Source organism: Lynx rufus, unplaced genomic scaffold, assembly GCF_022079265.1.
Source record: "Lynx rufus isolate CCGP_SWC_20201006 ecotype Redwood Valley unplaced genomic scaffold, mLynRuf1.p SCAF_14, whole genome shotgun sequence".
NCBI classification, from domain to species: Eukaryota; Metazoa; Chordata; class Mammalia; order Carnivora; family Felidae; genus Lynx; species Lynx rufus.
Genome location: NW_025814828.1, coordinates 42,489,508 through 42,502,353, shown reverse-complemented (window position 1 = coordinate 42,502,353; position 12,846 = coordinate 42,489,508). Strand labels below are relative to the sequence as shown.

The 12,846-nt window shown below is 53.4% G+C and overlaps 1 protein-coding gene across 2 annotated transcripts; it reads left to right on the top strand.

The window, feature by feature from the left end:
• Positions 1-1,418: 1,418 nt before the first annotated feature.
• Positions 1,419-9,687, top strand: KCND1 (potassium voltage-gated channel subfamily D member 1). Of its 2 annotated transcripts, XM_047076217.1 has the most exons (8): positions 1,419-1,632; positions 2,941-4,183; positions 6,120-6,282; positions 6,385-6,468; positions 6,560-6,658; positions 6,931-7,181; positions 8,268-8,489; positions 8,815-9,687. In XM_047076217.1, exons 2-8 carry the CDS (start codon positions 3,063-3,065, stop codon positions 8,831-8,833), a joined length of 1,959 nt encoding a protein of 652 aa, XP_046932173.1. In that variant the 5' UTR covers positions 1,419-1,632; positions 2,941-3,062; the 3' UTR covers positions 8,834-9,687. The 2 variants fall into 2 exon arrangements, with proteins under 2 accessions (XP_046932173.1, XP_046932174.1); XM_047076218.1 differs by having other exon boundaries at positions 1,420-4,183; positions 8,268-9,687.
• The last annotated feature ends 3,159 nt before the right edge of the window (positions 9,688-12,846 follow it).

The window sequence follows — 12,846 nt, the reverse complement described above, 5'->3', positions numbered from 1 at the left end:
GGACAGATGGATGGCTAGGGGAATGGATTGATGGATGGATGAGGAAGAGTAAAGAGTAGGTAAATAAATGACGGGCAGGGCTATGGATAGACAAGTAGATGGGTCCGGGGGGTACATAAGGATAGGTTGGCAAATGGGTGGATAGGGTGAATATACAAATGGGTGAGCAAGTGGGTGGGTAGAGGGATAGGTAGAGCATTTGGTTGTGTGGGTGGGAGAATGAATGGATAGGTGTGTGGTGAGTGGGTGCAGGGATGGAGAAATGGACAGATCGGGAGTGTGATGAGTGGGCAAACTGAGGATTATGTGCATGGGTTAGACTGATTGAAAAGTGGAAAATTGGCCTGGATTTATTGCCCCCCTGCACCACACCTTTATTTTTTTTAATGTTTATTTATATTTAGAGAGAGCACTCACAAGTGCCTGAGCGGGGGAGGGGCAGAGAGGGAGCGAGAGAATCCCAAGCAGGCTCTGCACCGCCAGCGTGGAGCCCTGTCAGGGCTCGATCCCACAAAACCCTGAGATTATGACCTGAGCCAAAACCAAGAGTCAGATGCTCTCCTGATTGAGCCACCCAGGTGCTCCCACCACACCTTTAATTACTAAAACGGAGGCCTCCCCTGTGTGCCCTGCCCTGTGCCATCCCCTTTCACGTCACTCCTAATGTGCCCAACGACACTATATAGGTAACGTGACATCTGACAACTGAAGATACATTGCAAGTCACTTGCTCAAGGACATAAGTCAGTAGCAAAGCTGGAGTTTGAACCCATCCATGCCTGGTACGCTTGGTACCCAGTGCTCTATGCCATCCAGGAGCAGAGTCCTCTGGGGAGAAGGCATGAATTCAGAAGGCTCCTGGACATGGACGGATGAGGGAGACTGCCCCTCAGCATGGGGCCCGCCTGAGAGAGAAGCTGGTATGGGGGTGGGACCTGGCTTGTCCCATCTGCACTCCCCTTACCCCCCACTTCACATCTGAAAACAGGATGGTGCTCCAATCCCACAGCAACAGCTTTGGTCAGAGCTGGGCTCTAACCCATGCACCCCCCCCCCAGGGAGCAGCTTTGGGGGCCTTGCCATCTAGAGAAATGCCCCCCACCGGTCCCTCCATCCACCCCCTTCTCCAGCCCTTCTCCAGCATGGGGGCAGGGAGGGGACACAGCGCTGCATCATTCCCCATGGCACTCCGCTCTGGGGCCATTAACAGACGCCTCCCCATCGATCGGATCTGCTAAGTGCTGCTGATTCAGACGGGTGGGGGTGGGGGCCCCTGGGGGCAGAGGGGGTAGGAGCTGGGCAGGAAGAGGGGGGAGTCCAGGAAGGAGGTGGGGAGAACTGGCAAAGCTCCCTGCCACCCCCATTTTCCAGATGACGCGACTGAGGCCCAACCAGCTTTGTAGGAGGCGGAGTCTCCCCAGGGTCCCTCTCAGGCTGTCCTAGGGGAGGGGGCTCTGGGAGCCACGAGGCCCCTCCCTGTCTCTCTCTCCATCTCCCGGCAAGCTCAGAGGGGCGGGGAGAGAGAGCCAGAGGAGGAGGAGAACTCGGGCAGCTCTGCAGAGGGGGGTAGGAGCTCCGGTGTTTGGTACCCCCAGCCCCACCGCTGTTGCCGCTGCTGCAGCGGGGACACAGGTGAGGACGGCCCTTTGGGGAGGGGGAGGGGGCCACCCACAGCGCTGTCCTTGTCCTTCCCTGGTCCAGCCCCCACACCCTAACCCATCCTGGGATAGTCCCCAGGGGTTCTGCTGGACCTTGTCCTTCCAGGGACCCCCCTGCCTGTGCTGCCTTCTCCTCTCCTAGGCCTGGCTGTGGCTGCTTCTCCTCTTCCTCCTCCTGCTGCCGCTGCTGCTACTGCCGCTGTCCAGCACACACTGACAGCCCATCGGGGTGTGGTTTCCCCAGACCAGCCCCCAACGGTGGCACACAGCTTTATCCCGGCCTCCCCCATCCACCTCCTGCAAGGCCCACCAGCCCCCCTCCCTGGAGACACACCCAACACCCTTTCAACACCTCATCCCACTCTCCAACCCATTTTGGGGGGACCCCTCTCCTCTTAGTCTTTTAACATCTGGGTGCGCTGGGGCTGTTCCCAACTTCCAACGGAGCACCAGGGGGCTTCCTCGGGCCCCTTTCCTCCCCCTGGAACTCTGGAGAGGGTAGACCAGACTTTCTCAGCACCCCCCATACCCCTCTCTCCCAGACACCTCTCAGTCTCTGAAAGATAACCTAGCCCCATATCTACCCCTTTAGATACCCCATTGCCTTCCCTAGCCCCTCTAGGGGGGCCCCACCTCGCCTTCCTTCCCCAGAACTCCTGTAGAGTATAGACACCCCCCCAGGCTATTCTTGGCAGCTCTAGGCACTCCCAAGACACCTCTCAGCCTCTTTACAACCTCCTGGTTCTATAGCCACCTCTTACATTCACCAACCCCTTTCCTAGATCCACGAGGGAGCTCCAATCCCCTAATCTTTTCCCCAGAAGTCTTGAGGGTGTGGACAACCCACCTCACTTTTCTCAGTCCCTCCAGAACCCCGCTCCAGCTACTCTTGGCCTCTTTCAAACACCTCTGGTCCCATTTCTAGCCTTCTGGATGCACCAATCCCCTCTCCAAGCCCACTAAGGGGTCCCAGCCCCATTTTCCCTCAGAACTCTTGAGAGTGTGGACAGGTCCCCAGCGTTTCTTGCCCCTCCTAGACACCCCAGACATCTCACAGGCACCTGCTGACCCCTCTAGAACCATCTCAGCGTTTCTAAACACTCCCTGAGATCCTCGTTGGTCCCTCTAGGCTCCCCTTTTCTGCTACTCTCCATGTCCCCCTAGCCCCTTCTCCGTAGTTCCCTCAAGACATCCCCCAGGTCCTTCCCAGACCCTCTAAATGCTCCCCAAGCCCCTGCCCATCTCTCTAGTTCCTCCTCCTGGTTCCTCTTGGCCTCTGTAGACACCCCCAGTTTGCTTGTGCGAGTGGCCCAGGGCCTCCCCAAGTTCCCACCATCCTGGAGACAGCCACACTCTCCTAAAGGCCACCCCCCCCCAGTCTCCGTGGGCCTGGGGCGCGGCAGGATGGCGGCAGGCGTGGCCACGTGGCTGCCGTTTGCGAGGGCGGCCGCGGTGGGCTGGCTGCCCCTGGCCCAGCAGCCCCTGCCCCCTGCGCCCGGGGTGAAGGCGTCTCGAGGGGATGAGGTTCTGGTGGTGAACGTGAGCGGACGGCGCTTTGAGACCTGGAAGAACACTCTGGACCGTTACCCTGACACCCTCCTGGGCAGTTCAGAAAAGGAATTCTTCTATGATGCTGATTCCGGCGAGTACTTCTTCGATCGCGACCCCGACATGTTCCGGCATGTTCTGAACTTCTACCGCACGGGTCGGCTGCACTGCCCGCGGCAGGAGTGCATCCAGGCCTTCGACGAAGAGCTGGCTTTCTATGGTCTGGTGCCTGAGCTCGTGGGCGACTGCTGCCTCGAAGAGTACCGGGACCGCAAGAAGGAGAACGCCGAGCGCCTGGCGGAGGACGAGGAAGCTGAGCAGGCCGGGGATGGCCCAGCCCTGCCTGCCGGCAGCTCCTTGCGGCAGCGGCTCTGGCGGGCCTTCGAGAACCCCCACACGAGCACGGCGGCCCTCGTTTTCTACTATGTGACCGGCTTTTTCATTGCCGTGTCAGTCATCGCCAATGTGGTCGAGACCATCCCGTGCCGCGGCCCCGCGCGGCGGCCCCCGAGGGAGCAGCCCTGTGGCGACCGCTTCCCACTGGCCTTTTTCTGTATGGACACGGCCTGTGTGCTCATATTCACGGGTGAATACCTCCTGCGGCTATTCGCCGCCCCCAGCCGTTGCCGCTTCCTGCGGAGCGTAATGAGCCTTATCGACGTCGTGGCCATCTTGCCCTACTACATTGGGCTTTTCGTGCCCAAGAACGAGGATGTCTCAGGCGCCTTTGTCACCCTGCGTGTGTTCCGGGTATTCCGCATCTTCAAGTTCTCCAGGCACTCACAGGGCTTGAGGATTCTGGGCTACACACTCAAGAGCTGTGCCTCTGAGCTGGGCTTTCTCCTCTTTTCCCTTACCATGGCCATCATCATCTTCGCCACTGTCATGTTTTATGCCGAGAAGGGCACAAACAAGACCAACTTTACTAGCATCCCTGCGGCCTTCTGGTATACCATTGTCACCATGACTACGCTTGGGTGAGTGCAGACCCTGTGTTGGGAGCTGCCCGATCAATTACACTCACCCTTTCTGAAGGTTAGGGTTAGAGGGCTGCCTGGGTGGCTCAGTCGGTTAAGCGTCCGACTTCAGCTCAGGTCATGATCCCATGGTTCATGGGTTTGAGCCCCACATGGAGCTCCTCACAGGGATTCTCTCTCTCCCTTTCTGCCCCTCCCCCACTTGTGTGCTCATGCACATAAACTCTCTCTCTCTCTCTCTCTCTCTCTCAAAAAAAAAAAGATTGGGAAGATTAGATAAATGATTTCTTTTTCTCAGTGTGCACTTCAGTTTGCTCATCTGTCAAAATGAAGGGAGCTGGACTAATCTCCAAATCCCTCACAGCTCTGACAATGCCTTCACCTTCCAGGTCAGGAGACTTGGGTTCAAGGATTGTTTTAGCAGCACTTTTTCTGTTGACCTTGTTTTCTCTGGGCCTGTTATCTCCTGTGTCAAATGAGACATGATTATCCCTTCATCTAGAGGGGATTCAGTGACATCACAGTTGTGAAAGTTCTCTGAAAGTTTCTGGTGTAGGATACATAGGTACTGGCTTTCTATCACCCCCTTTTCCCATCTTGAGGACCCATGTCTCCCAAACCTCTAGAATCATCTGCTGTATGGGGGTACTACCCCTGTGGCTTTGTGATTCTTTGATGTTCTCCAGGACAATGTATTTTCGACATTATTTTTTAAGTGCCAATCCCTGAGAGGAAACAGTTGGGATAAAAGTATCACACGGAATCACCAAACTCGTGTTCTTCTTAAAGACATTGTCTAGGGCAGGTACCATGTTCCTCTAAATTTCCATCACTGGGATTAGGTATACAGTTGCTGCTCAATATCTATTGAATGGATGGATTGGGCTTGATCAGTGCTTTAACAGAGGTACAGAAAAATTGATTTGAGGTTTGTATGGAGTAGAAAGTAATTCTGGTTGGAGGTTCACAATTGGATCGACAAACAAATGCTGAGTCCTGAGAGTGGGTTGGAACTGGGTATTTGGGTGCCTTTTACCCTACTGAGTCCTCACAACAACCCCGGGAGGGTGGACAGCTGCCTGCATCTCATAGTTGAGGACACAGTCTGAGATGACACATCACAGACCAGAAATGACCAAGTTGGAGAGACTTTTAAATGAGTCAAAACAAAGAAATAAGCAACAGCCATCCTTGGGGGGAAGAGGGACATGGACTGAGCTAAGGCCTAGAGGCTGGGACCGCAGAGGGGAGGGGATCTAATTGGTCCCATGATCAGAACAAAAGTGTGCTGTGTGATCTTGAGCCAGTCAGTTACAGAACCTCCCTGGGCTTTGGTCCCCCCACCCCCACCCTGTGAAACAAGTTGGTTAGACTGGCACTGCTCCAGCTCCATGGGAGAGGAGGTGGCATGGAGACAAGGAGGACGGAGTTTCAAGGCTCCCCCCTCCCCTATTTTTTCATATGCGGACAGTTTCAAGACTTTTTTTCTGGAAGATAAGAAGGGGTCCTACCTACAGAAGGTAAGACAGATGTAAGCAAATACAACAGAGCACTTCTCCCGGGACTCAGAGCCCCTCAGCTGGCTAGTGGTGCTGGGACTCTCTCCCCAGGAAACTATATTTACTGCCTGTCACTTCCTCCTTCTCCCCTCTGCTTGGTATTAATAGATTTCCAGCTGACTCAGATGTTCGGTGTGCAGCTCAGATGGGGGCAGCAGATGGTAGGGGCCCAAGGGCCAGTTTCTCATTTGACCCCCACCCCCCACTGGTGGCCACAGAGGTCTTTCCCCACATTTTGCAGAGTGAGAAACTGAGGCTCAGAGAGTTTCAGTGCCTGGCCAGGGTTGCAAAGTGCGTCAGGCTGGATGGAACGGAGGGGGAGACTGAGGGGTGCTTGAACACTTTTCTTGACCTTGGCTTACCTCCCCCGGCCCCAGCTATGGAGACATGGTGCCCAGCACCATTGCTGGCAAGATTTTCGGATCCATCTGCTCCCTCAGTGGTGTCCTGGTCATTGCACTGCCTGTGCCAGTCATCGTGTCCAACTTTAGCCGCATCTACCACCAGAACCAGCGTGCTGACAAGCGCCGAGCACAGCAGGTAACTGCCCCTTCCATCTGAGTACCTCCTGTTCCCCATACCCAAAGCCAGTCTACTCTTGTGTTTACCCACCTGACCCTCTATCTCCTCCTCTCTCTGTAGAAGGTGCGCTTGGCAAGGATCCGGTTGGCAAAGAGTGGTACCACCAATGCCTTCCTGCAGTACAAGCAGAACGGGGGCCTTGAGGTGGGGAGGGGCCTGAATTGGGGTTGGGGGGTGAGCAGTGATGGGAGGAGAAGAGGGTCCTGACCTCATCCCCCTGCTCCGTCCACTCCAGGACAGTAGCAGTGTGGACGAACAGGCACTATGTATCAGGAACCGTTCTGCTTTTGAGCAACAACATCACCACCTCCTGCACTGTCTGGAGAAGACAACGGTGAGACCTAATGAGAGGTGGCATGGTGGAATGAGGGGGTTTCCTCTGTGGGCAAGCCAGTTCCCACCCTGGGATGGGAGGCTCACTACTAATTGTGGAAATCACACAGGGCTTCCTGGAAGAAGGCCCGGTACAGCTGAGCCTTGAAGGATGGGCAAGGGAAGGGAATCAAGAGTGACTTCTGGAAAGAAAGGAATGGCCTAAGCAGAGGCCTAGGGGTGGGGTCAGTTCCTGTGTGGTGCCTTGTGACTGTGCCTTCCTTCTGCCCACAGTGCCACGAGTTCACAGATGAGCTGACCTTCAGCGAGGCCGTGGGTGCCGACTCACTGGGGGGCCGCACCAGCCGCAGCACCTCTGTGTCCTCCCAGCCTGCGGGACCTGGCAGCCTGCTGTCCTCCTGCTGCCCCCGCAGGGCCAAGCGCCGTGCCATTCGCCTTGCCAACTCCACTGCCTCGGTCAGTCGTGGCAGCATGCAGGAGCTGGACACACTGGCAGGGCTGCGGAGGAGTCCTGCCCCTCAGAGGTAAGCGCCCCCACCTGTTGGCTACCCCTGGGGAAGCTCAGACCTTGCACCAGGGCCTCTGAGGTTTCATGACTTGGGGCCTAGCAAGCCAAGTTCGAACCCAAACTCCTGTATGCTGGGAGCTTGGGATTATCTTGTCTGGAACTTGTTCTTCATTGGTTCTTTCAACAAACATTTATTGAGCACCTATTACATACCAGGCATAATTTTAGGAACTTTGGAGTTCACTTCAGGAGTTTAGGAGTTGAGTCCACTTTAGGCAGTGAAGAGAACAGATAGAAATCCTTGACCTTCTGGAATTTATATTTTAGTGGGATGAGACAATTAATAAACAAAGAAACACAGAGATGATATAGTATGTTAAGTGCCAAGAAGAAAAATAAATTGGGGATCGGGGACAGAGAACACAGAAGAGGGTGTGATGCAGTTTAAATAGTGTGGTCAGGGAAGGCTTTGCTGAGGTAACACCTGAAGGAGGTGAGGGAGGGAGCCATGTGGATGTCTAGAGGAAGAGCTGTCTAGACAGAGCAAATAGCCTGTGCAAAGGCCCTGAGGCTGAAAAGGGTCTGCATGTTAGAGATGTAGCCAGGAAGCTACTCTGAGTGGAGTGGAGTGAGTGAGGGGGAGAGTGGTAGGAAGTAAAACCAGAAAGGAACAGGGACAGGGTTGTGTAGATCTGACTATGGATTGTTGTGAGAATTTTGGCATCATAAGGAGTAACTGAAACGGAGAACATTTTTGAATGTGTGCTCATTCTGTTCCGGGCACTGCTCTGAGCACTTTGTATCACTTACCATCTCATGTAATCTCCACAATGACCTTATGAGGTAGAAAATGCTGTTATTCCCGTGCTACACATGAAAGAAAAAGAAGAGAGGTTTAGAGATGCTAAAATGAGACCAGGATTTGAACCCAGGACCATCTGACCCCAGAGCCCTCACTGGGCACGACCATAATTGAGGATGCAGATGAAGCATTTAGCACAGTGCTAGCTTTTCAGTCAGTGCTCATTAAATGTCATGATCACTGTGGCAAGTATTAAGATGGCGTTTTAAGAGCCTTCTGTCTCCCCACCCTTATCCACAGCCGCTCAAGCCTCAATGCCAAGCCCCATGACTGCCTTGACCTGAACTGCGACAGCCGGGACTTCGTGGCTGCCATTATCAGTATCCCTACCCCTCCTGCCAACACCCCAGATGAGAGCCAGCCTTCCTCCCCTGGTGATGGCGGTGGGGCCAGCAGCACCCTCAGGAACTCCAGCCTGGGTACCCCTTGCCTCCTCCCGGAGACTGTCAAGATCTCTTCCCTGTGAGCAGTGGGCCCGCCCATCCAGAGGGCCCTCTCGATTCTTGGGGACTCCTTTCCAAAGCCATATTTTGGGGAGGTGGGGAGGGGCATGCCTGGGGACCCCTTCTGCCCCCCACCGAGAACTATGCAATGGAGTTTCATGGAATAGCTCATCTGGTGGGGAAGTGGCCAGGGAAGGGGGCAACTTTCCCCACCCCAGACAGCTGTTCCAGTGGGCACTGAGGTGCTGGGCTTCCTCAGGCCCCCGGCCTCCTTGCCCCAGCACACTGGGACTGGCCTCCGTCTCCTAGCTGGCCTCCTGCATGCTCCTCTTCTTGTGTCCCAGGCTCCCACCTGACTTCTGAGCTCTGGCCTGACGAGAAGAGGTGAGACCCCCTCTTCTCTCTGGCTGGGCTGTGGAGGTTTGGGGGTTCAGAGAAGAGAACCTTCACCTCTGTTCTGGCCTCTAGGGGAGGTCCCCACCCTCCACCAAGCCCAACAACTCCCCGATTCTGAAGCTTGGAATGCAACCACAGGCTTCATGGGCTGTGGCCTCAGCAGTGACCTGCCACCCCCCTGCCCTCGCCTTGGCTCAGGGGTCAGGCTGCCTCTCCCAATACACACAGATAGCACAAATGCCATTCCCCTTTCCTGGCTGCTGGAAATGGGTCCCTGCAACCCCGTCCTCCGCTGGGCCCCCAGCAATCTCTAGCAATAGCAGTTGCTGCCGTGACATTATGCAAAGCCTCTGCCCAGTTTGCTGCAGCGTTTACATCTGCCCTAATCAGAGGGGCCACCTCTAAGTACTCCTCCTCTCTTCTCTGGTTTGTTTCCTTCCTGGGTTGGGCTGGAGCCTGGACTGGCTGAGATAAGAGCCTAGCAGCCAGTGAGAGCTGGGCTGTGTTTGGAGATCATAGGCTGATTCCATGTTCTTGGGCAGAAGTCCAGAAGCGTCAGGGGCTGAGGCCTGGGTTGTTCCTGAACTCTGGGAGTTGTAGGAGGCAGGAGGAACTTCTTGATTTCCTCCTCCTCCTCCCCCACAACGCCTTTTCACATATTCCTCTCTCTTTTCCCTCTTGGGTCACCTTCCGGAACTCTGTGTCTGCTCTTGGGCTGAAATCTGGCATCATCTCAGGTTCCCTGTCCCCAGCACTGTCCCTGTGGAGCTGGTGGCTGACAAAGATGTAGTTTCCATCAGTCAATAAAACCTGAGAGGAGAGACGAGGATGAGCACCTCCTGGCTCTGTGGGTTCGGAGGCTGGGTTGGGCTGGGGCGTTGAAAGTACTCTGGTTTCAATTCCTTCCAACTAGAAGGACTGGTGTGGGCACAGGTATGGGAGGTCAGTGGTTGGTGACACGTTGTGGAAAATGGGGATCTAGGAGAAATTAAAGACAGTGGCTTGAAGAGTTGAATCTACATCCAGCAAGGCAGGCCAGGATGTCTTGAGACATGCCCCTAGGACATCATCTGCTCCAGCTTTCTCACTCACAGATGGGGAAACTGAGACCCAGAGCAGCACATGCTAGGTTAGAGGAGACTTAAACCCAGACTTCCCAACAGCAAACGGCTCTGAATTGAACCCTAATTGAAAGCATCTCTTGGGAGCACCTGGCTGGCTCAGCCAGTAGAACATGAGTCTCTTTATCTTGGGGTCGTGGGTTCGAGCCCCACATTGGGCCTAGAGCCTACTTAATAAAAGGAAAAAGAACTCAAGAGTGAAAAAGAAAAAGAAGTAAAAAGTATTTCTCAGTTTGGTAAGTTTCCCTTCCTTGTGGACATCCCCTACATTCTGGGCTACTGGGTACACTAGACTAGTGTGTGACTGAGCTCTGTGGAGCACTAAGACAGACCTCGCATTTGGTTTAACCTGGGTTCCAATCCTTAAAACTTCTCTTGCCTCAGGTTGCTAATCTATGAAATAATAATTACCAAATATAATACATGTATAATAACATAATACAGTAATTCACCAAATATTTAAAATTTTTTTCATGTTTTATTTATTTTTGAGAGGGAGACAGACAGAGTACCAGTGGGGGAAGGGCAGAGAGAGAGGGAGACATAGAATCCAAACCAGGCTCCAGGCTCTGAGCTGTCAGCACAGAGCCCAACGTGAGGCTCGAACTCGTGAACCGCGAGATCATGATCTGAGCCAAAGTCGGATGCTTAATGGACTGAACCACCCAGGTGCCCCCACTAAATATTTATTAACTGCATATCACATGCTAGCCCTAGTGACACAAAGATGGGTAAAGAAGACATTGTCTCTGATCTCCCGAGGTGAGCATGGAAGGCAGATAGTTAAGCAATTACAATGTAGTGTTGTAGGACTAAAATCGATGGGATTGCAGAAGCATGCAGATGGCAGGAGGACCTAAGCCGGCCAACACCCAAAGAATGAGGTGGAGTTGGCCAGGTAAAAGGATAAAAACGTTTCAGGCATTGTACAGCATGTACAATGACCTAGAGGTTAGAGAGCAAGCCCAAGGCCCTTGGGGAACTTAAATGAGTTCAGTACAGCTGGGGAGGAGAGTGTGAGGTTGTGATGAGAGCAAGAGATCACTCCAGCTCACAAAAAGCCTTTGAAGTTATGATACAGATTGTGGACTTCATCCTAAGGATAATGGAGACCTCTGCAGGTTTTTAAATAGGAAAGTTGTCATGAGGTTTGCATTTCAGAAGGATGGTTCTGGCTGTGGAGAGTGGATTCTAAAGAAACAGTCCTGGTGGGAGGAAGAGCGGTGAGGAGGCTTTTGCAGTATTGGTAGGTGATGGTGGCTTGGACCACGTAGTGGTGGTAACAGTTGGAGAGTCAAGAGATTTGAGAGGTAGAGTTGGCAAGACTTGGGATTGACAGGCATGTGGGAGTTGAGGAAAAGGGAGCAGGCAGGGTTGACTCAAAAGTTCTGGCTTGGGCAAAGGCTGAATGGGGGCACCATTCCCTGTCAAAAGGAACATCAAAGTTGTTCACACACAGTGCCAGGCACATAGTAAGTACTTGGTGAAGATTAGCTACAATGATCATCCTAAGTTCATGTTTAGGTGTGTAGTGCTAGACAAATATCCAGTAGGAAATGGGATATATAGGTCACGTGAGAGGTTCAGGAGAAGATTCAATGTGATAACATGCACAGGCATTTGGCACAGTGCCCTGAACACAATAAGCCTAGTAAACGTGAGTCCTCTCCCATTAAGTCTCCAGAGCAGAAAACACAACACTCTTTTTGTAGTCATTTCTTCAGGAGTATTCCTGAATATTATTCCTGAAGGAAGAACTGAACCAAGGTCGGCATCTGAAGGAAGAAGGTTAGGTGGCACTCAGAAGAGATTTCTGATCATCTCTCTTTCAGTCAACATGTTGTACAGCTTGACTCCTGAGACTGGCAGCAAGCCATCACCTCTCGCAACAACTTCTCAGCTCATAAGCTTATCCGAACCCCATAACTGCTCCCTGAGGTAGTCTGGGCAGGCATTATCATTCCCGTTTTGCATGGGTAATCTCAAATTTGAGACAATGACTTGTTCAAAGTCATACAGTTGGTAACAGTCCATGGAGGGCTGGAACTAATGTCTTCCTGACTCCAAAGCCTGGGATCATTTTCGTTGCACTGCCATTCAGACTAATTTATTGAGCACTTAACTCTGTGCCAAGCACAGCACTAAGCCCTTTACAAGCATTAATCTTTGATCCTTAAATTGGAATTATCATTGCCATGTTACAGAGAAGTAGAAATTGCAGATGGGGGCCCTGGCTGGCTCAGTGGGAAGAGCATGCGACTAGATCTCGAGGGTTGTGAGTTTGAGCTCCACCTTGGGTACAGAGACTACTAAAAAAATAAATAATTTTTTGAATTGCGGATGGGGTGGATGTTAAATGACTTGTCAGGGATCACTCAGACAGGAGGAGCAGAGCTACGATTAGCCTGTAGATCTCCAGCCGCTCTTTACCAGGAATTTTACCAACCCCATTGCGGGACGCTGGCTGGTGGACAGTGCTGGTTCCTAAACTTTTGCTCAATCCAGGTAAACTCAGTTTGGGGGGGAGCGGTGTACGGTGGGAAGGTTGTGCCGCGTTTGCGCACTAGCCACCGAGGCGGGGAGGTCAACTCGAGGGCGGGAGCGCAGTGGTGCCAAAGAGGGCGTGTTTGCCTCGCAAATACCCAAGGTCCCCACGATGCAGGTCTGTCCCGGGGTTGGCCAATCCGACGTTAGTGACGGCTTCTCTTAACCAATTACCGCAGAACTCGGCCTGTTGCCAGGGTGAAGCGGAGCCCGCCTCTCGGCCGGACAGGGATTTGCAGGTGGGTGGGACCGGAAGTGACGCTTCAGGGGATTGCTATGCTCTGGGAGTGTTGATATTTTCCAGTCAGTCCGGCT

Bases quoted from the DNA above. Each gene is read 5' to 3' on its own strand.
- KCND1 (XM_047076217.1), top strand. From the start codon at position 3,063: ATGGCGGCAGGCGTGGCCACGTGGCTGCCGTTTGCGAGGGCGGCCGCG. The intron at 6,469-6,559 runs GTGGGGAGGGGC...CGTCCACTCCAG, and splicing joins AGCAGAACGGGGGCCTTGAG to GACAGTAGCAGTGTGGACGA. The intron at 6,659-6,930 runs GTGAGACCTAAT...TTCTGCCCACAG, and splicing joins ACTGTCTGGAGAAGACAACG to TGCCACGAGTTCACAGATGA.